The 24,326-nt window shown below is 40.6% G+C and overlaps 3 protein-coding genes across 3 annotated transcripts in view; 2 read left to right on the top strand and 1 right to left on the bottom strand.

The window, feature by feature from the left end:
* Positions 1-24,326, bottom strand: part of LOC119424608 (glucose-6-phosphate exchanger SLC37A4) — a 60,661-nt gene that overhangs the window by 29,111 nt on the left and 7,224 nt on the right. The gene's annotated exons all lie outside the window — the stretch shown is intronic.
* LOC119424618 (V-type proton ATPase subunit d 1) lies at positions 3,811-5,826 on the top strand (the record flags this gene model as incomplete). Its single annotated transcript, XM_037692109.1, is given in 2 exon segments — positions 3,811-3,888; positions 4,865-5,826. Coding segments are annotated over 2 exon segments (240 nt in total), but the record flags the coding sequence as incomplete, so codon positions are not given.
* Positions 13,147-24,326, top strand: part of foxr1 (forkhead box R1) — a 28,285-nt gene continuing 17,105 nt past the window's right edge. The window contains exons 1-5 of the mRNA XM_037692121.1: positions 13,147-13,335; positions 13,476-13,559; positions 15,416-15,633; positions 15,947-16,009; positions 22,900-23,027. Of these exons, the coding sequence (XP_037548049.1) occupies positions 13,215-13,335; positions 13,476-13,559; positions 15,416-15,633; positions 15,947-16,009; positions 22,900-23,027 (614 nt within the window). The 5' untranslated portion in view covers positions 13,147-13,214. The remainder of the gene's footprint in view (positions 13,336-13,475; positions 13,560-15,415; positions 15,634-15,946; positions 16,010-22,899; positions 23,028-24,326) is intronic.

The raw sequence follows: 24,326 nt of genomic DNA, 5'->3' as shown, positions 1-24,326 counted from the left end.
TTGGTCTTCCAGCTGTTCGTTATATGCTCAATTTCCTTTTTCCAGCCACTTATTGCTACTTGTCCCAACTTTTTTGGGATTTGTTGACACTGTGAAATTTTGAATCAACATATTTTTCCTTTAAAATGTTACATTTACTCAGATTAAACTTTTGATCTGTCATCCAAGTTATATTACAAATAAAATTTTGACATTTGCCATCTCCACATCATTGCATTCAGTTTTTATTCACAATTTTTTTAGTGTGCCAACTGTTTTGGAATCCAGTTTGTAGTTTCTCCGAGCATTGTGGATTTAATTTAAACATGTAGGAACTAGGGGTGCAAATCTCTGTGTCTGGCGATTCGATTCCGATTTTTGTCGTCACGATACAATTCAAAATCGATTTTTCATTTCAGAAATGATTTTTCTATTGAAATTGTCATAAATTTTGTTTCAATTATATATGTAACCGACAAGCTGAAAAGATAAAACAACAATGTAAACAAATAAAACATTTATTTAAAACAATAATTTTAGGTTCCTTACTTTATTAAATATTTTTGATTAATTTTATATTTATACCAAAAATAGGAAAAAATATTGGAGTGCTCAAAATTCTGTAACTTAAATTACCAGTATTGGGTTAGCTTAGTTGCCTGAATTAAAAAAAAAAATGCATAAAATAAAAATCTAGGAACAAAGATATCCTGATGCATGCTCAATAATCCAGGTAGAAAAATCTAAAAAAGTTAAATCTGGTCCTCTGGACATTCAAAAAAAACCAAAACAAAGCAAAACAACAAAAAATGTAGAAACGTTGGATCATTAGCATCAGTGTGCTAATGATCCATTGTTAGGCTGATGGTCCTTCTTGAGCATGTGATCAGCTGGTTTTGGTTGTCAGCAGCAAAACTGGTTGATCCACTCTGAGAAGGTGCTATTTAAGAGACTGAGCTGAAAACAGCACCTCAGACTGAGGAAGTCTCTCGGATGAGAGACGAAACGTTTCTACATTTTTTGTTGTTTTGCTTTGTTTTGGTTTTTTTTTTAATGTCCAGAGGACCAGATTTAACTTTTTTTAGACTAGGAACAAAGAATTCATCCATCCATCATCTTTATCCACTTCTTCCTTTTTGAGTCACTGGTATCACTGGTGCCCATATCAGCCATCACTGTGTGAGAGGCGGGGGACACCTGGACAGGTCTCCAGTCCATCACAGACAAATAATTCAAAATATATAAATATAAAAGTAAACATACTTCAGCCTACCATAGTACATTAAACTTTAACTCAAAATAAAATACAGACCTCAGTTATTTTTAACCATATTGTTCTAATATTTGTTATATTTTCAAAACCTAATATAAAATATACAGACTTCACAGTCTTAACCATATTGAATCATATTTAGTTAATTTTTAACAAAATTTCAAAACCTGTGCAAGTTTGCACAAAAATCTCTTCTGAACTATAATTTATAAACTATAAACTGTATCATTTAGAACTAGCTCCAGGTGTTGTGTCTCATCTGTCCTCTTGAACCTGTTAAAAAGATAAATTACATTGTTTGTTGTACAACTTGTCTATAACTTTTAGTATAACATGAGAAAAAGCAGTTACCTTTGAGCTGCAGCTGCATCAGAGCTTCCCCCATTTGTTGTTTCAGAAGTTGTGGTGCTGCTTTATCACAAAAAAAAATCTACATGAAGGAATAACGTACATTGGGTCCATCGTATTAAAAATAAACCTGAACCCCTCACCTTCACTGAGCTGTCTGCTCGTAAATCCTTTGTGATGCAGCAGGAGATGGAGAGGGAACTCTTCACAGCCTTTGGGAGAAGTCTGGAAGTTTGTTGCAGAGTTCGCTGGTCGGCTGTTTCGCTTTCATCTTCTGTGCATTTTTGTCGTATTTCCAAAATACTGTCCCGCTATTTTATTTTACACTTCTTGTAAACAACCGTGCTCTTGTGAAGCTCTGTCTTCCCCCGGAACATTGTAGGATCTGAAATGATTTTTAAAGACGAAGCAGCGGATTGAATCACGCTGTCTCCCTCCTCCTTGCTAGCAGGCTCCATTCAGATAAAGGGAGCTGGCTAACTAGCTTGCTGTACGGTGGCCTACACGGCTCAATTCTACGGCGGCCGAATGGGGAGTAGGAGCGGAAAAAATATTAAACTTAAACGCATTTTTAAATCGACTTATGGACCTTTAGAAACAATTCAGAATCACCAGGGCTCAGAATCTAGATTCTTTAAAAAATCATTTTTTTCAGCACCCCTAGTAGGAACACCATCTGTCAGAGCTCCAACAGCATTGTTGTAGTCCAGACACAAAGTAGGATGCAGGTTTTCCTCCGTCAGCCGTTTGTCAACAAAGTGAAAGGAGCTCACATACAGAGTTTTGGGTGGTCTCTTCAAGTTCACATTTTTCAGCCACATTCTTCTTAATTCTTCATCTGTAGGTAGGAGATGGAAACTGTACCTCTTTTCACAGGAACACTTATTGTTTTGGGTCCGTGTTTAAACTCTGTTGTTGTGGCCACTGATTTAGGTCTGGTTGTTCTGCAGCCGTGAACACAACAGGAACCTGAACTCAGCACGGCTATTTTAGTAAACTCTATGGTTGTTAAATAAATGTAAACAAAACAAAAACAGTTTTATCTGCTGAACTGAATGTAAATTACTTTCAAATAAACCACAGTCCATGCTCCGCTACCATGGTTAACCAATCATTACTGCTACTTCCTGTCTGACAGGAAGTTATACCATAATCATTTAGACAGTAGAGCCCCCAGGAATAATGTAGATCTAAATAAAAAATGTCAGTGTTGAGTTTTTAGAACCTGTTATTGATCAGTCTGTTAAATAACCATATAAAAAACTTACTATACAGTAGTTCCTCGTTTATCGTGGGTGTTTGGGACGACGCCCACCCGCGATAAGTGAAAAACTGCCAAGTACGGCTACAGTAGTCCAAGTTCAGTAAACTTTGTCATGACAGACTGCAATCACACTTATCACCTGTTACTTCCAATCTCACTCCTTAATTAAACAATTAAAATTTAAATAGTGTAACATTTTAAATGTTTTAAAAATGTTTTGTTTATTTAAAATGTTACGCTATTTAAATTTAAATTGTAGAGAAGAGAAGTGCAGCAGGACATCAGAGGGATGTCACGCAGCTTCAGCTCTGCAGCACAGAACAGAAATGTACTTCTTGATCAATTACACTGAAACAACTGAACATAGAAGTTCTAAAATAATTAAAAATAACTTTTAACACTTTTATATTTTGTGATTATGACGATTTTATTATGCGACATACTTTGAATTTTAAGTTGGAAGACAACAGTTGATCGGTGCACCTGGACAGCAAAGAGTTAACTCTTCACAAAGACCATGCAGGAGAAATGTGGGTGCAAAGAAGGAAATCAGCTGATCAGCTGCAGGATTTAAAATAATTTATTTTAAATAAACAACTCATGGCTCATCCATCAATCAGTCAACTGTCATGTCCAATCTTACTTTGAAAATCCGCGATATAGTGAATCTGTGAAAAACGAACCACGAAGCAGCGAGGGACTACTGTACTGTAATCATCTGTCTTTCCACCAGAGGATGCCGCAGCACGCCATGATCCTGTATTCCACTGACTCATTTAGTTGATTATGTGTACGGTTTTGGAATCGGCTGATTTATTAATGAACGTCTTTTCCACTTTACATCTATGCCGTCTTACTTTACAGTAGTTGATCACCCAGTTCATTCGTAACGATGAGTTAGTCTGTTTGCGTGAACTTGTTTTTTTTTTTTTTTTTCCATCTCCAGGAGTACAAGCTGCTGTTCGAGGGCGCCGGCAGCAACCCTGGAGACAAAACTCTGGAGGACCGTTTCTTTGAGCACGAGGTGAGTCAGTAGTTGACGCATCTTTCTTCGATGTACAGAAATCCACTCGTTCAAAGGACTGAGCAGTTACTGTGCATTGAGAAACAAGTCAGATTTCCACAGAGACTTCTTTTCAGTGTAATTCACCGCTCTGTTCTGCGTTACAACACATCGACATTTTGATACTTGTGTCTGTCAAAGAATTAATGAAGTGATATATTTGATCTTGTGCTTTATCTCATGTTTCAACTTAAAAACAAATGGAGGCTGATGGAGATAGATGATATTGATGATTTACTCAGATTGAAGTTGTCTTTTAAACAAAAAAAAACTTTTGCCATACAAGTTTTCATCAAAAACATTTTCAACATGGACTCTTTAAAGGATAGCATTTTGGAGTCTTTTTGACACCTGCACCACAGTTGGACCCACACTGATCGAACATTTTTTGAATAACGCGAAGTATCAAAGAGAAAAACAAACTTAGACACCAAATAATTTCCAGTTAAATCGTTTGATTTAATTTCATGTTATTGTAGAGTAAGTGGGCACTTAAAAAAATGATTTCAAGTTGGGCCTGAGAGAGCTTCATCCTGTCTCAGTGGAATTTAGACAAGGAATGAGGTGGCATGTGGGGTTGAAGTCACCCCGCAGTGGTTATGCCTCTGAGCCTCCAAGCAGATGGGAACAGAGCTGTAATGCATACCTGCAAAGTTGTCTCTTTTTGATGAAAATCGTCCATTTCAATCAAAACTGTCATGTACGTGAATCATCTAGATCCAGAGTTTTTCGGGGGTGGGTGGCTGGGGGGTCAGGTGTGGTAGATGGAATAATTTCCCTTTGACTGGACTTGTAGTTCTAAGCTAGTGCCACGTAAGTTGTACTAGTAAGCTCACAACAAAGCTCGTAAGTGCTAAGCTAGCGCACTAATGTTGTGCTAGCTTACCTTCACGTTTACTGAACTTCCTCTTCCTCTTGTCGTTCTTCGCACCTGCAGGTTAAGCTGAACAAACTGGCCTTCCTCAACCAGTTCCACTTCAGCGTCTTCTACGCTTACGTCAAGCTGAAGGAGCAGGAGTGCAGGAACATCGTGTGGATCGCCGAGTGCATCGCCCAGCGGCACCGTGCCAAAATCGACAACTACATTCCGATCTTCTAACCCTCCTCTTCCTCACTCCATTCCATTCCTCCACTTCCCGCCGTTATTTCATCCAGTGTTTGGTGTGGTGGTAAAGATGCACTTTGAAACAAAACTTCTTCCATTATTCACCTGCTGGTGTAAACTGGTTCCATACAAAGTGGTTTCTAGTTGTAAAAATCATTTTGCTCTGAATGAATCCAGAGAGTTGAAACCAAACCCCTCGAGCTCCGGTCGTCTCACTAATCTGGTGTCCCTTTCACTAATTTGACTTTCAAACAAACTTCCTGAAGCACAGTGTGTATCGTACAGCATGTGCTGTCCTCCTCACACATCAGGTGATAAAATTAAAGCAAGTTGATTCAAACCAGGAAATAACCTGACAAGAAACAATCTGACCTTTTGACCTTTATTCTGTCCAGCTCACAGTGGACAAACTCAAACATTCCTGTATTTATTTACGTCAGTGCTACTTTTTGTCTGCATGTCTGGTAATTCATATCGTTTCCATCTAAACTATCACGTGACGCGTGTGAGTCTGATTTACTGTGCAGATTATTGTTAAACAATAAAAATGAACCAACCGAGCAGGAGTTTGGTGCTTCTGTGTGTCGTTCCTGTAAATGAACAAAGTGGAATAAGACAAAATCTTGTTACTATATAAAGAACTTAATGTTTAAATTCTGCAAAGATATATAAGTATTTAAAGAAGACTTTGATTGTTGTGTTCTCGTGCTGTAAAAACTTGATTTATGACTGCTTTGTTCTGTTGTGAAGTGTGATGTACATGTGACAAAAAGATTAAACTGCTTCACCGCAGGAGAAAACTGGCTGCAGTGTTTTTATGAAAAAATTATTCAACATTCTTTATTTGTCGTACACACGAATTAACAAAATTGTTTACACAGGGTCCCAGTTACATCCAACAAAAGTATAAAATGTAAAAGAAAAACTAATAAGATCTAAGATATGAACTAAGACAATGTTAACAAAATACACTAAGCACCAATGGAACAAAAACATTACGCTGAACAGCAGCACGAACATGAGTGAGCAGATGAGCACGCATGAACACAGCAACATGAAACAGATCAGCAGCAACATGAAACACAAGCAGCAACATGAAACAGATCAGCAGCAACATGAAACAGATCAGCAGCAATACAATGTGATTTTTCACAGTGATTATCCTGGTTAGAGATTCATGAGTCTAGCAGCTTCATGGTAGAAGCTGTTCCTCAGTCTAGTGGTTCTACACTTAATGCTCCTTGACCTCCTTCCTGAGGGGAGCGGGACAAATGTGTGTGCTGGGTGAGTGGGGTCCTTCATGATGCAGGTGGCCCTCTTCCTGCATCTGGAGGTGTAGATGTCTGTGATGGTGGGGAGACTGACTCCAACATCTTCTGTGCAGCCTTCACCACTCTCTGCAAAGCTTTTCTTTCTGCAGCTGTGCAGCCTCCATGCCACACGTTGATGCTGGAGCACAGGATGCTCTGCACTGCACACCTGTAGAAGGAGGTGAGGACTGAGCTTCCCAGACCAGCTCACCTCAGCCGTCTGAGGAAGTATGTGCAATTAGTACTAATTTAAAATATCTAAATGAAGTTACAGATGAAAATGTCATTAGAAAATAAAAACATAACATTCATCCAGCAGCTTGAGCAGGGAGGTCCAGACATTTTTCTCCACAGCCTCCTCTTCTGGGAGGACTTCATTGTGTTTCCAGGCCAACAGAGAGATGTAGTCTCCAGTGTGTCCTGGGTCTTCCCCGGGGTCTCCCAGCTGTCCAGGGGTCATATTTACCAGATGCCCAAACCACTTCACCTGGCCCCTCTCGATGTGGAGGAGCAGCAGTTTGAGGCTCCAGATAACTGAACTTCTCAACCTGTCTCTGTTAGAGTCCAACTACCCTGCAGAGGAAACTCATTTCAACCACCTGTATCCATGATCTCATTCTTTTGGTCATTACGCAGAGTTTATGGTCATAGATGATGGTAGAAACGTAGACAGACCAACAGAGAAATTCTCTTTGCAGCTTGGCTCCCTCTTCTCCACAACAGAGTCTGCAGTACTGTGGAAGCTGCACCGATCCATCTGCTGATCTCACACTCCGTTCTTCCCTCACCGTGAACGAAACCCTGAGATATTTTAACTCACCCTGATGCAGAACCTTATCCTGTGGAGAGAGGGAGACAAATATGTTTCTGACACAGCATTAAAAAGGGTTGTGAAAGTTTCTTTTGAATATAATGATGCTCCATCATCATCATTTTAAACATTTTGGCAAAAAATTCTAATTAAAAAACACTAATTCCTTAAGGACAATATATTCCAAACTTCTTATCTATAAACCCAGACTGTGCTCATTTACAGTTTTTATTTTATTTTTCCTTTACATGTCTCAGTTGAGGGCGGTACAGTGGTTCAGTTATTAGAGCTGCTGCCTCTCAGTGAAACCCAGTTCAAATCCGGCCGGGAATCTTGCTGGGACCAGAACTTTTTGTTTCAGGAATGTCAAATTGATGTTTTAGGAAAGCGGTTCAGATGAGTAGAGAGGGGGTGTCTGTCTGCAGTAGAGGGGGGTACACTCTGGGCACATCGTCAATCCAGCACAGAAAAATGAGAATTTGTGTTTAAAATATGCAACACTAGACTGATATATTGTTGGAATTTCCTTTTCCAAACTCACTTTGACATAAAACTGAACCATAAAAATACTACATCACTATGATGTAGTATTTGTATAATGTTGCAGTATGTTTGCAGTTTTTTCTTTGTTTGTTAAAATATATTGAAATTAAAAGCCTAATAAATGAACCTAACTATGATTAAGGCGCTTCCACTGAACCACAGGCTTCTTCTTCTTCTTCTTCTTGTTTTATTGGCGGTTGTCAAACAACTGAAGGAAGCATTACCGCCACCAACTGGTAAGGAGTGTGGACCACATGACAAAAAAAAATTAAAACAACCCTCTTTCCTTTTATATCCTTTATACAACCTACACCGTTTTAAAAAATAAAATATAGCTTGATAGCCTCTGTTTCCTGAATCTTTCTGCCATAAATCAATAATGTCCAATTTCATTTTCATTTTACTAAGATGTCTAATCAACTTGTTTCTTTGAACCTGGTATCTCCTGCAATGCAATATAATGTGTTCTATGGTTTCCTCTTCTCCACACTCACATGTCCCTGTTTGATGTTTCCCTATTAAACATAACGTGCTGTTCAGTCCAGTATGCCCAATTCTGAGTCGTGAAATAATCGTTTCTTCTCTCCTGTTTCTTTCTGTTCTTCTCCTTTCTCCAATTTTCCTTTGGATTTTATAAAACCACCGGCCTTTCCTTTCTTCCTCCCATAATTTTTGCCACTTTTCTTTCATTTTTTGTTTTATTATACCCTTTATTTCTGTTATACTAAACCCAACATTAATATCAACCACGTCCCGACCAGTGCTCTCCTTAGCCATCCTGTCTGCCTTTTCATTCCCCAAAACCCCGTGATGTGCTGGAACCAGTATAAAGTTTACTGTAATCCCCATCATGTTGATCCTATAGAGTGTTTGTTGTATTTCCATTAATATATCTGGTCTACTATCTGACTGGTTGTGTTGCAAACTGGACAATGATGAACTAGAATCTGAGCAGATGATTGATTTTAATGGTCTTACCTCTTCTACCCACTGAACTGCTAAAAGTAAAGCAGCATTTCTCCTGTATAAACTGATACTCCATCACTAAACCTTTCTCCTACTTTAATATGAAATTGTGGTACTATGAATGCGATCCCAATTTTATTAGTTGTATTTTTAGATGCGTCTGTGTATATATGTACATAATTATAATACTGGTTAATGTACTCCTGTACTGTATATTTATCCATAATAAAAGATTTATTCTTGTTTTTCTTTTCTAATAATGAAAAATCTACTATAGCATCAGGAAGTACACAAGGTGGTGTTGTTGGTAATGGAACTTTCTGACATATATCTACTTGATCTAAATGGATTTCATTAACTTTGGCTTTTATCATCCACCCAAAGCTTTTGATTTTTTCTTTTTCCCAACCTGATTTAAGCACCTCTAATGTTGGATGATCATTTCTTTGTCCTTGTAAATTTGTCCAGTAGTTCAAAGATAGCTGTTCCCTTCTAAATTTAAGAGGCATTTCTCCCATTTCAACCTGTAATGCTGCTGTTGGAGACGTTTTAAAAGCACCTGTACATATTCTTAGTGCCTGGTATTGGATATTATTTAACTTATTGAGGTTTGTATCTGCTGCTGAGTTGTAACATATGCACCCATAGTCCAAGACTGACCTAATTAATCCAGTATAAATGGCTGTCAATGAATTTCTATCAGCTCCCCACTCAGTTCCAGCTAAACACCTCATTATATTTAACACTTTCCTACATTTATCGATTATTTTCTTAATGTGTACACCCCATGTCATTCTTTCATCAAACCACAACCCGAGAAATTTAAATTCTTTAACTCTTTCCAACTCCTGACCGTATAATTTTAGCTTGATTTTCTCATCAACTCTTTTCCTTGTAAAAAAACATTATTTTAGTTTTTTCTACAGAAAATTTAATTCCCCATTTATACGACCATTTTTCTTCAACTGAAATTGCTCCCTGAAGCTTCTTTATAATAAATTCTAGATTTCTTCCTCTTTTCCACATTGCCCCATCATCAGCAAAAAGTGAAAATCCCATTCCACCCTCTACTTCCTTAAACAAACATATCATTAACTATCACTGAAAATCCAAATTGAGCATGCATCAGGATATCACTGAAAATAATAATGGACTGACCATACTACCCTGTGGTGTCCCATTTTCTATATTACAACTCTCAGAATAATCCTTCCCTATTCTCACTTGTATTTGTCTTCCTTCTAAAAAAGTCTTAATCCATCTAAACATATGACCATTTATACCCATTCTTCTAATTTTGATTAATAATCCTTCCCTCCACATCATATCATACGCTCGCTTTAAATCAAAAAATACTGCCACAACACTCTTTATTCACTTGAGCCTTTCTAACTTCATGCTCTAAACATAAAACTGGGTCCATTGTACTTCTCCCTCTCCTAAAACCACTCTGATACTTTGACATAAGTCCTTTATTTTCCATATAATATATTAATCTTTCATTTATCATTTTCTCCATTATTTTACATATGTTTGATGTTAATGCTATAAGTTTATAATTTCCTGGTTTTGACTCATCTTTCCCTGGTTTTCTAATTGGTACAATCACTGCTTCCTTCCAACTTTTTGGAATTTCCCCATCCTCCCATACTCGGTTTTATAATTCTAATAGAATATTTTTAGATGATCTACTTAAATTACTTACCATCGCATAACAAACCTGATCTTTTCCTGGAGCTGACAATTTATATTTTTTACGTGCCCTATTCAGCTCTATTATTGTAAACAGCATGTTCAGTGAATCAGTTGTGTTTTCTATTTGCTCCAATACCTCTTTGTTTTCTAAAATTGTATTTTCTCTTCCTTTTTTCCCTTCTTCACTAATATTTTCAGAACTATGAATTTTAACAAAAGTATTTACCAACATTTCTGCCTTTTCTCTGTCTTTCACTGCTGTTAACTCTCCATCATTTAGTATTGGGTATCCATTCACTTTTTTAATCCCATTCATCCTTTTGATCATTGTCCATACCTTAGAAATGTCTGTCTCCCTCCCTACTGAATTACAAAAACTTCTCCAATAATCTCTCTTTGCAGTTTTAATAGTTCTTCTTACATTTGCTTGCAGTTTCTTGTACTCATTCAGATTCTGAAAGTTATGATTTCTTTTTAATAATTTGAAAGCTTTATTTCAGTTCTTAATCGCTTTAGTACATTCTGTTGTCCACCATGGTACCAACTTTCTTTCCCTTTTCCCTCCTTTCTTCCTTATAGCCTGATTGGCTGCTTCAAGGATAGCATTACATATAGAAGAATTAAAGTTGTCAATACTACCACTTATATCTACATTTTGCATTTTTATTTCACTACTATTCTGATAAGTTTCCCAATCTGCAGATCTAAAACACCATTTTTCCATCCCATTTATACAATACTTTTCTATTTGTAACTTTATTTCAGTCATGATAGGGTGATGATCACTTCCTATAGTTGTTTTATTGATTACTTGCCATAAACAAACACCTGCTAGAGAATCTGAAACTAACGTTAAATCAATTGCTGACATTGTATTATCTCTAAAATTAATTCTAGTTCCACTCCCATCATTCAAACATACCAAGTTTGTAGCATCCATTATTTCTTCAATTATAGCTCCATTTTGATCATTATGATTACTCCATGATGAGTTATGCCCATTAAAGTCCCCACACCAAATCACTTTACCCTCTAAATATGTCCCAAGTTCCTCCATTAAGTCTAATGTAAGTTTTTTACATGGATTATAAAAATTTATTATTTTAAATTGTCCATTTATTGTCCAGATTTCAATAACAATATATTCTAACTCTCTTCCTTTAGCTAAAACTCTAAATTGAATCCCCTGTTTAATGAATGTTATACACCCTCCTCCAGATCCTCCCTCTCTCTCTTCTAGTGTTTTCATATCCATTTATAATAAAATCAAGGTTTGGTTTAAGCCAAGTTTCCTGAATGCATATAATATCTATATCTTCTTTGAATTCTTTGATAAATCCTTTAAACTCCTGCCCATTTGATATTAGACTTCTAGCATTCCACTGTAAGATGATCAGTTTGTTCTGTCTTCTGGTCCTCCTGTCTTCCCTTCTGCTCCCAGTCTCTTATTTATGTGCTCCCAGTCTCTTGTTTATGTGCTCCCAGTGTCTTATTTATGTGCTCCCAGGATATATCCTTTATACCAAAAAACCTCTCTGCCCCTTTCACAATTATTTTGATTTTTTTCTGTTTTGTGTTTTACTTGCTCTGTACAATTAATAACATATGCAATGAACAACATGATCTTTTCTACTGTCAGTTCTGTCAGGTCCAGTCTGCCATTGTTCTGGTGTTGGCCTCGGCTGAACTTTTCCTTACACCTCTTTTGGCTTCTTCACTCTCTGAACAGCTTCTGTGAAACTTTTATTATTAATTACTTTGATTAGTTCCATTTCCACTGCTCTTTTCCTGATTTCACATCCTCTGTAGGTTACCCTGTGTTGTTCTCCACAGTTACAACAAGTACCCTTTCCATTTTTACACTCATCATATCTATGTTCCCCTCCGCACTTTGGACATCTTTGTTTCCCCCTACATGCTGCTGCAATATGTCCGTACCTCTGGCATTTATAACACCTGAGAGGAGGAGGGATGTACGGCCTAACAGGGAAGCACATACATCCTACTTTTATCCTTTCAGGGAGAACAGCTGCTTGAAACTCCACCATCACTGACAGACTTTCCTTTCTTTCACCTTCAACAGCTGTTCATCAGTCTTTTAATTTTGCTGACTTCACCTCCATAAATACCGCATCTAAACTAAACTGATTCCTGTGATCACTCCTGTAGCTACCTTAGCCTCCCAAAATCTTGATGTCACTCACCAATTTTTTACAGATACTCTGAGTTTTCATCACTTTGTTTTTCTGCTCTTTGTTCCTCACTGTTATCAGCAGGTTCCCATCTCTAAGAGTCTTAGCAAGTGTCAGCTCTCCAAACTTCCTCTTTAATTCTTTTGACAGCACTAACGGACTTAATTGAATTCCTTCATCCTCCTTTCTAAACTTTGTGATTAATTTGGATTCTTCCCTAACAACCCTCTTACGAACCACATTGTTTTCTTCAGAACTGTCTTCTTCTAGACTCCTTTTATTACTTTGCAAAGTATCTTCCTTTCTATTTCTCTCTCTTCCTGACACTTTACCTCCACGCACCTGTGTCCACTCACCTGACTCCATCTCATCATCCCCTTCACTCTCACCTTGAGATGCCATAGCAGTCCAGTCACAAACCAGTTTTATGCCAACCGCCCTGGACTCTTGTGTTGATTCAGCTCCAACTTTCAAATTAGCCACCAAAGAAACGTCGTCCAGCCTGTGCCTGTACTGTGTAGCTTCCTTGTTCACCTGAACCACAGGCTGAACTCTGTTCGGTCTAATTGAGTCCAATCAGGCAGTTCTGTTGCAGCTGCTGCATCAACAGCTGCCCTGCTTTAATCAGAGAGTTTCTGCCTGACTGACAGGAAACACGCCAAGCTATGACTATGCAGCTGAAAACCACAGCTGGGCTCTTGGACCTGCACGGTTCTGTGGGTCTGTTGGACTGGGACCTGGATAAAGAGCTGAAACTGGCAACAACCACCGAGCAGGTTTATCACGGTGAACATGTCTTTATTGGAAATGAGTTTGGTTAAATAACAAATCTACAGTCCAAATATTCATGCACTCTCTGAGCAGATCCTTGTGCAGATGATTAAATTAATAAACGTGTATCAGTTTAGTTTGTTCATCTCTGCCAGATGAGAGAGTGAGTGATCAGTCCGGGGCTCAGAGACCTGCCAGGCCCTCGACAGGAGAACATGAACCCTTCGACAAAACCTCAGGTGGGTTTAAAGAAAAACACGTCGGCTGCGATTAATAACAGAGAAAATTAAACTTAAAATGTTTTACTCGATGTCTTTAAAGCCTTTATTTAGTGTATTCTTAAATTGTCATATCAAATTTGGTTTGTAAAATTTACACTTTTTTTAACTTCAGAATTTTTTGTCTTTTCAGATCTTTTCAGTTGAATCCATCCTTTAGGTTTTCTGTTTTACTTCTAAAAAAATACAAGAACATTTTACGAACACTTGCTGCTCCGTGCAGCTGCTTTATCTTTGTTACCTGATTCTTAAAATATTTTTTAAACAGACCTTCAACTGTAGTTCCCCGGCATTTGCACTAGAAAAGGTATCAAAAACATATTTGAAATGAGTTTAACGGTTAATCTAAACACTTTGGTAAATGTAACATTTTAGCAGCTGATTGTGGGATGATGCAAAGTAAACGTTGAGGCCGGCTGGGCTGCTAGCTTCCAGTTATTCTCCCTGCCTGACACCGTTTACATGCATCCACTTTTTAAACTGTATGACTGGATCACATGTTTCGGGGTTTCCTTCCACAGAATTTTCAGTTTTCTGTAATTCAGTTCCTCCAGACTGAACTGGATGAACCGAGTCAGGTTTGTAGTCCACATTGTTCAGACACTTTTATTTATCTTTTTTAATCTCTGGCCACAAATAGTCTATGGGATATGACCAGGACTGTGTAACTGCTACTCTAGAAACACTGAACTTTTCTTTATACCACTCTGTAATGAATTCATCAGAATGCCGGGGGTCATTGTCTTTTTCAAAGATCCATTTGTGTCCAAACTTCAACCTCCTGTCTGATGGTAATTCAATATTTCCTCAAAAGGTTCTTTGCTTATGATGCCATCTACTTTGTGAAGTGTACCAGTCTCTCCTGCAGCAAAACATCCCAGAACATGATGCTGCTACCCTCGTACTTTACCGCTAGGACCGTAAGATTCCCTGTTGTGCCTCCAAATGTACGGCCAGGCAGATTAATTTCAGTGTCATCAGACATCAGGAAATGGCTGCATAACTTGAAGCCTTTCTCCATGTGTTCATTTATAAACTGTAATCTGTCTTTTTGTACGTTTTCTGACTGACGGCTTCGTCCTCACCGAGACGCCTTTCAGCTCATGTTGGTACAGAACTTTTCACTGTGGATATTGAGGCTGACCAGCTTCAGCAGCATCTTGTCTGTCTGCCCCCCCCCTTCCAACAAATACTATATTGTGAGGACCAACTGCTCCTTATGCGGCCCAAATTGTAATGCTACTTTATTTGGTGAAATGTGACTTCTGTGCTGCTGATCTCATGCTGCTGTACTCATTCATACCCATCTGCTCACTACAGACTCCTGTTTGGGCTGCTTTTTAATATACCATATTCATTTACATTATTTGTGCTAAGCTTATATCTTTGTGTGTATCTTAAATCATTATATACTGTTTCTTTTTATACTTTATATTTTTGGGTGTAACTGGGAACCAGATTACATAATTAATTCCACAGCATGTACCACATATGATGCGAATGACAAAGATACTGTACCTGAACTTGAACAAAGCCCGGGCCCCATCAGAAGTGCCGTTGGTGGGTTAGGTTTAGGATTAAGCTGTGAATTGGGGATGGACTACGATTAGGTGTGCACTGGTGATGGTTAGGGTAGTTTAGTTTATAGAAATGAATGGAAGTGGATGCAAAGTCCCTGTAAGGATAGAAATAATAGAAATGTGTGTGTGTGTGACCTTTCCTGATGTTGCTACTCCTGATTTATCAAAGTGATCCAACTCTGAAGTGATCATTGTACAGGCTCAAGATTTTATTCCTAATGGATTTTTCTTTTTCAGACATTTTGATAAAACCAAACTTGTGGCTGCTGGTGAATCCCAACATTGTCTGTCAGCTCCAGTACCAGCAGAATGTCGAGCTGCAGCCTGAACTAGCTCAGGAAGTCCAGACATCTGAGCTGGAGCCTGGAGAGATGCTGCATCCATCTACAGCAGGTCTACACTTGTTGCCTTCCCAGGAGGCCCGGCTGCACTCTGGTCCTTCAGCTGAATACAGTGTAATGGCAATCTGTGATCACTTTGAGAATTTTGTTGTTTACAACCAGTTAACATGTTCCACTTTCATATTAACTTTGTTGTACATGCAGTCAGTCTTCTATTGTACTAGAAGATGCAGGTTTTAGGAAAGTAAAACAAAATGTACAGAAAGGGTCCTTCAAGTACATAAGGTGGATCCTTGTGTCAATGCAAAGATGTAATCGGTCTGTTTTTAACAATCTTTACCTTTTTTTTAAAAATACAAAAACAGGTTTCAGTGCAGTGATTTGTACAACCTGATGCTTTAATCTCCTTTTTTACCATCTGTTGAAGGTTGAGAACCTCTCCAGTCGACCAGTGAAGAACAGACGCAAGGGGAGGATGACTAAGGCCATGGTGAGGACAGCAGCTTTGTTTTACAAACCGTCTGTTCAGAGCAAACTAATGTAATATAAACTGTTCAAAATCAACAAGTGATGCATCAATGTCCCCCTCCACTGAGGAATTTAAAGAGTAAATGTTTGTAGTTTTTGAGATGACTGTTTGTTTTTCTGGACTAACTGAAAGCAAGGGATCCTTAACATGTTTTGTTGCAAGATATTAAAAGGGTAGAAGTAGCACAGTGTAAAAGAACAGAGGTGGGGTGATTCTTTTTTTGTTCAAGGCAGCCCAGGGGGATGGATCCTGGTGCGTGGAGGGAGTCATTTTATCCACCACCAGGTGCAGTGGCAGATGCAGAGGGTGGTTAATGGTGGGCCACTCCAATCACTTGAGGAAGATATACTCTTAGTCCATCCATTATCTTTGGCTTGTTCCAAAGTTGGGTCGCGGGGTCAACAGCTTGAACAGGGAGGTCCAGACATCTCGTTCCACAGCCACCTCTTCCAGCTCTTCTGGGGGGACCCCCAAGGTGTTCCCAGGTCAAACAAGAGAAGTAGTCTCTCCAGCAAGTCCTGGGTTTTCCCTGGGGTCTACTCCTAGTTGGACATGCCCAAAGCACCTAGAGAGGCACCCAGGAAGCATCCTACCAGATGTCCAAACCACCTCAACTGGCTCCTCTCGATGTGGAGGAGCAGTGGTTCTATTCGAGTCTCTCCCAGACAACTGAACTTCTCACCCTCTCCAAGGGAGAGTCCAGCTACCCTGCAGATGGAACTCATTTCAACCACCTGTATCCACAATCTCATTCTTTTGGTCACTACCCAGAGTTCATGACCATAGGTGATGGTAGGAATGTAGACTGACCGGTAAATGGAGAGCTTTGCCTTACAGCTCAATTCCCTCTTCACCACAATGGACCAGTACAGGGTACACAATACTGCAGAATGATGCTGCACCAATCCGTCAATCTCAAGCTCCATTCTTCCCTCACTCGTGATCAAAACCCTGAGATACTTGAACTCCTCCACTTGAGGCAGAACCTCGACCCAAAGAGAACAATCACCCTTTTCTGACGGAGAACCAGGGTCTCAGATTTGGAGATGCTGATTCTCATACCAGCTGCTGCTGGATTAGTAAAATATATACTTTTAGGCAAAATAAAGTAGGAAGCATGTTTCCTCAAATGATAGAAGTGGCCAGTTTAAATTCATATAAAATGGATTGCACTCTTAGGGGCTGTTTACACGGCGCATATTTAAAGTGATGAATAAAAGAATTGGACTTGATGTTCCCTTGCCCAGACGTGGGTCACCGGGGCCCCACTCTGGAGCCAGACCTGGAGGTGGGACATGCGAGCGAGCGCCTGGTGGCCGGGCTTTTACCCATGGAGCTCGGCCGGGCACAGCCCGAAGAGGAGACATGGGTCTCCCTTCCCATGGACTCACCACCTGTGGGAGGGGCCAAAGGGGTCTGGTGCAATGTGGGATGGGTGGTGGCCGAGGGCGGGGACCCTGGTGGTCTGATCCTCGGCTACAGAAGCTGGCTATTGGGACGTGGAATGTCACCTCACTGGTGGGGAAGGAGCCTGAGCTCGTGTGTGACGTTGAGCGGTTCCGGCTAGAAATAGTCGGACTCACCTCTACGCATGGCTCTGGCTCTGGAACTAGTTTCCTTAATAGGGGTTGGACACTCTTCCACTCTGGAGTTGCCCCTGGTGAGAGGCGCCGAGCAGGAGTGGGCATACTTATTGCCCCCCATCTTGGTATCTGTGTGTTGGGGTTCACCCCGGTGAATGAGAGGGTGGCCTCCCTCCGCCTACGTGTGGGGGGATGGGTTCTGACTGTCGTTTGTGCTTATGCACCAAACGGCAGTTCAGATTATCCACCCTTTTTGGAATCCTTTTGAGGGGGTACTGGAAAGTGCACCTCCTGGGGATTCTCTTGTTCTGCTGGGGGACTTCAATGCCCACATGGGCAATGACAGTGAGACCTGGAAGGGTATGGTTGGGAGGAACAGCCCCCCTGATCTGAACCCGAGTGGTGTTCTGTTGTTGGACTTCTGTGCTCGTCATGGATTGTCCATAACTAACACCATGTTCAAGCATAAGGGTGTCCATATGTGCTCTTGGCACCAGGACACACACCCTAGGCCGCAGTTTGATGATCAACTTTGTCATCGTCCCATCTGATCTGCGGCCACATGTCTTGGACACTCGGGTGAAGAGAGGGGCGAAGCTGTCCACTGATCACTACCTGGTGGTGAGTTGGCTCTGATGGTGGGGGAGGATGCTAGTCAGACCTGGCAGACCCAAATGTATTGTGAGGGTTTGCTGGGAAGAGGAACACCACCAACACTGCTTACAGTGGGTGTGGTGTGCTGCTGACCTTCACTCGGGATGCCGTGGGTCGATGGGCAGAATACTTTGAAGACTTCCTCAATCCCACCGGCACGTTTTCCACTGAGGAAGCGGAGCCTGGGGACTCTGGGTCGGGCCCCCCAATCTCTGGTGCTTAGGTCACTGAGGTAGTTAAAAAGCTCCTCGGTGGCAGGGCCCCAGGGGTGGATGAGATTCGCCTGGAGTTACTTAAGGCTCTGGATGTTGTAGGGTTGATGGCTTACGTGACTCTGCAATATTGCGTGGACATTGGGGGAAGTTCCCCTGGATTGCCAGACTGGGGTGGTGGTCCCCCTATTCAAAAAGGGGGACCATAGAGTGTGTTCCAACTACAGGGGGATCACGCTCAGGTAAGATCTATTCGGGGGTTCTGGAGAGGAGGGTCCATTGGATAGTCGAACCTCAGATTCAGGAAGAGCAGTGCGGTTTTCGTCCTGGTTGTGGAACACTGGACCAGCTCTACACACTCAGCAGGGTCTTGGAAGGTGCATGGGAGTTTGCCCAACCAGTCTACATGTGCTTTGTGGACTGGGAGAAGGCGTTCAACCGCGTCCCTCGGGGGAACCCTGTGGGAACCCTGTGGGAACCCTGTGGGAGGTACTCTGGGAGTATGGGATACCGGGCCCTTTGATACGGGCTGTTAGGTCCGTGTATGACTGGTGGCAGAGCCTGGTTCGCATTGCCGGCAGTAAGTCGGGCTTGTTCCCGGTGAGAGTTGGACTCCGCCAAGGTTGCCTTTTGTCACCGATTCTGTTCATAACTTTTATGGACAGAATTTCTTGGTGCAGCCAAGGTGTTGAGGAGATTCATTTAGGTGGCCTTAAGATTGCTTCTCTGCCTTTTGCAGATGTGGTCCTGTTGGCTTTATCAGATTGCTGTGAACCGCTCCAGCGAAAGCTGTAGATCAGAGTACGACACAGCCGGGATGAGGATCAGTTCCTCCAAATCTGAGGCCATGGTCTTGAGCCGGAAAAGGGTAGAGTGCCCTCTCTGGGTCAGGGAGGAGGTCCTGCCCCAAGTGGAGGAGTTCAAGTATCTTGGGGTCTTGTTCACGAATGAGGGAAAAATGGAACGTGAGATTGATAGGGGGATAGGTGCAGCATCTGCAGTAAAGCGGGCGCTGTACAAATCTGTCATGGTGAAGAGAGAGCTGAGTCAAAAGGTGAAGCTCTCAATTTACCGATCGATATACGTTCCTACCCTCATCAATGGTCATGAGCTTTGGGTTGTGACCGAAAGAACGAGATCTCGGATACAAGCGGCCAAAATGAGTTTTCTCCACAGGGTGTCTGGGCTCTCCTTTAGAGATAGGGTGAGAAGCTCGATCATCTGGGAGGGACTCAGAGTAGAGCCGCTGCTTTTCCACGTCGAGAGGAGCCAGTTGAGGTGGCTCGGGCATCTGTTTAGGATGCCTCCCGGACGCCCCCCTGGTGAGGTGTCCCGGACACGCCCCCCTGGTGAGGTGTCCCGGAGGAAGACCCGGGACACGCTGGAGGGGACTATGTTTCTCGGCTGGCCTGGGAACGCCTCGGGATTCCCCCGGAGGAGCTGGACCGAGTGGCTGGGGAGAGGGAAGTTTGGGCCTCCCTACTCAGGCTGCTACCCCTGCGACCCGGGATAAGCGGAAGAAAATGGATGGATGGATATTTAAAGTGAATCCATTCCTTTCTCTCTGCGGTTCTGCTGTTAATTTACACGACACCAGTGGCCCCCCTCATTGAATCTGGAGGTTTTTTGAATCCACCTTCCAGAGTGGAGGTTTTTTGCTGACCTCCCGCTGATAATGTAAACATCTCCCGCTGAGGCTTTGTGTTAAACCAGATACGCACGCGCAGATGGCATATTTCTATCAACATGGGGGCGGACACAGTGCTTTCTGAACTACAACTGATGGAATATATTTTTAATTTCGTAGTTAATCTACGTCAGATTCCAGGTGCTGTGACCGACATCTGTGTTGGAAGAGACGCAGTCTGTTCCAGTTCTAATATCGCTGTTTATAGAACGAGACTGTCGAGGCAGGCGCACACGTCGCGCTGCACTATAACATACTGAAATGTGCTAAATAAAATGTTTAGTAATAATAAAAAACTGTATTTGTTTGTGTGAAATATATAATGAAGCTATCTGAGCTAAATAAATTTATCTAGACATTATGTAATGCAAATTATGTGATTAAAATGATGCAAAACATCCAACCATCCATTATCTTTACCCGCTTATTCCATTTTGGGTCACGGGGGTCGTCGGTGCCCATGTCCAGCAATCACTGTGCGAGGGGCGGGGTACACCCTGGACGGGTCGCAAATCCATCACAGGGCCACATAGAGACAAACAACCATTCACTCTCTCACTCACACCTAGGGACAATTTAGAGTTACCAGTCAGCCTAACATGCATGTTTTTGGTCTGTGGGAGGAAAATGGAGTACCCGGAGAAAACCCACGCATGCACGGAGAGAACATGTAAACTCCACCCAGAAAGGCCCCTGGACCGGGGATTGAACCAAGGACCTGCTCCCTGAGAGGCAGCAGCTCTACCAGTTGCGCCATTGTGCTGCTGATGCGAAACATATTGTATGTTATTAAAGTTGAAAATGAAGACATCAGGTTTAATTTTTATTTATTTATTCAACACCACAAACTCTGTTACACAAACACCAATAATTAAACAGAACACACTATTAAAAACAAGCTAACCGAACTGTAAACTACTTTAATGAACTGGACTCTGCTCTGTTTTCGTCCTGGATACTGGTCCCATGTTGTTTTTCTGGCTTGTTTAAGCTGTCACTTCTTTGCTTAATGAAAGAAAGGGAAGAGGAAAAAAAAAGAACAAAAGAGAATCAATGTGTAGAAGACAAAAGAGATGATCATGGATTTCAGAAGGAACAAACACACCTACACTAGGGGTGCACTGATAAATTGGCCGGCCGATTTTATCGGCCCCGATTTCCTTAATTTTGGGAAATTGGAAATCGGCCAATACTTGCATGAGAAACATCCATCCATCCATTTTCTTTACCTGCTTATTCCATTTTGGGTCACGGGGGTCGCCGGTGCCCATGTCCAGCAATCACTGTGCGAGGGGCGGGGTACACCCTGGATGGGTCGCAAGTTCATCACAGGGCCACATAGAGACAAACGAGACAAACAACCATTCACTCTCTCACTCACACCTAGGGACAATTTAGAGTTACCAATCAGCCTAACATGCATGTTTTTGGTCTGTGGGAGGAAACCGGAGCACCTGGAGAAATCCCACGCATGCACGGAGAGAACTTGCAAACTCCACCCAGAAAGGCCCCTGGACCGGGGTTTGAACCAAGGACCTGCTCGCTGAGAGGCAGCAGCTCTACCAGTTGCACCATTGTGCTGCCCCGCATGAGAAACAAATTATTTTTATTTATTTATTTATTTATTTTAGTTTTAACAATTGTCTGAACTTCATTTATGTTTCAGAGCACTACCTCATGGCCAGTTAAAATACGTTTGTATTGTTTCCAAGATATTGTTCAAGGGTACGTTTTCAATAAAATAAGACTGTAAAATTGAAGTTGCATTGTGACCTTATAACACCTCACTGTGTCGCTTCTAAAACAAAATCTGTATCGGCCAAAATCGGTAGCAGCAGGTCAGACTTTTTAGAGATTGGTGATCGACCAGAAAACTGCAATCAGTGCACCCCTACCCTAACCTACCCCCCCCCCCCCCCGAAAATAAGATATGCAGTGGAAATGGTCTCCAGCTATTTTTAGTTGATGTTTTTCTTAGTTCATATTTTAGACGTTATCATTTTTTTTTCTTTCACATTTTATTGTTGTATGTAACTGGGACCCTGTGTACATTATTGTCGTTCCACCCCAGAACGACAATAAAGAATCTCTGACTCTGAATGCAGCTTAAAACATTGAATGGACTGAATTAAAGAACTGGGGAATTTTTAATAAAAAGTTCATCCAACATCTCTCTCTTCGACGTCTTCATGTACTGCACCTGGGTCGAACCTCGTTCAGAACCGTTCCGCCTGGTGGGAGAACGGCTTCTCCTCGCAGGAAAAATAAAAACTCAGCTGATTGTTGTGTGATCGAAGTAAACACAAGCCTTCTCCTCTAACATATGTAAAAACCTGTTTCCCCCCACTGTGTCTGCGTAAATAGAGCCTTAGATTTTGATGTGGTCACCCAGTTTTGGATGGGAATCTTTCTTATGCTTAGGTGCAGCAACACACCAAAATAGATGTTGGTACCTCACTTCTTTGTTTTTCTCCTTTACATTCTCACACTCGCATGTACGGATGGATGAAGTATATTTCCACCCCCACCCTCCTTCACTCTGCAACAAAGGGACTATAAATTAACAAAGTTTTTAGAAGTTAAAGTTTTTGAGGATTCTGCAAATAAAATTTTCCTGATCTTGATTAATTTAACTTTGTGGAATTTTTTTTTAAACCATGTTCTGAAAAGGTTTTGCAGAACATTTGTCAGACATTAATCTTTGATTTCTACCAGGACTTTAAGAGCTTGGAGCCAGGATGCTGGCCTCGTCCTCCAGTCAATTACTTCATCCTCATTGCTTTGGCACTGAAGAACAGCCAGACTGGGAGCCTCAAAGTGCAGCAGATTTACAACTTCACCAGGTCAGTGTCACAATTGGTACAATTCATACTAGTTTAAAGTAAATTATACTAATTTAAAGTAAATTATAAGTCTTACTCTTCCTGGATATGAAGAAAAGTGCTTTTGGAAATGTTTATTTTTCAGTCGTCGACTCAAACAGGACTAAAATCAAATTTTCATCTTGGATTACATCTTTACAGTGCACAGCTAAACAAAATATTAGCTTTGCTAACCCATATTCCGCTAACTAAACATGGCTTCACTAATGCTGAACCAGTAAAACATAAATAAAATTGCGGAAGCTAACTCTAAACTGCTAACAGCTCAGACAACTGACGCCAAGTGTGCATCACACGTGTATACCGGGAGACCCGAGACACGTCTGTGTGACACGCCGTTTGTACCAGTAGTTTTCAAACGGGGGGGTTGTCGACGTGAAACCGTGCAAGTAGCTCTTTAGCTAGTGTGTCTGTTTTGTGCACCACTAGCTTAGTGCAAGACTCGTGGGTGTCCAGATACTGCGATTGTCCTTTTTATAGAATAATCCACAGACACGATTTCGAGCTCTTTCTGACTAATGTTAATTTTCTCTTTTCTTTCCCTCTTTCTTTTTACCTCCGGTCCCCCCCCCCCCCCCCCCCCACTGTCTCATAACATCCACTTTTCAAAATATAACATTTCCAAACATTATATTTTTTCATTAATCCAATTTTCACTCTTACATTAGTTAAGGTGACCAGATTTCTGAAGTGAAATCTGGGGACATTTCCAGCTCGGAGACTAAAAACAATGACATTTTATCAAGATGAAATTAAAAATGGGGACAGTTACGGTTTCATTTACTTTTACATATTTATTCATGTTTAAACAATAAAAATCAAATATAACAACAGGAATCTGGTGTGTGTGTGTGTGTGTGTGTGTGTATATATATATATATATACATATATATATATATATATATACATATACATATACATATATACATATATACATATATATATACATATATACATATATACGTATACATATACATATATATACGTATACATATACATATATATACATATATATATACGTATATATACACGTATATATACGTATATATACATATATATACACATATATATACATATATATACACATATATATATACATATATATACACATATATATACATATATATATACACATATATATACATATATATATACACATATATATACATGTACATATATATACATATATATACACATATATATACATATACATATATATACATATATATATATACACATATATATACATATATATATATA

Source organism: Nematolebias whitei, chromosome 2, assembly GCF_014905685.2.
Source record: "Nematolebias whitei isolate Nwh7 chromosome 2, NemWhi1, whole genome shotgun sequence".
Taxonomy (NCBI): domain Eukaryota; kingdom Metazoa; phylum Chordata; class Actinopteri; order Cyprinodontiformes; family Rivulidae; genus Nematolebias; species Nematolebias whitei.
This window is presented reverse-complemented; position numbering and strand designations above follow the sequence as displayed.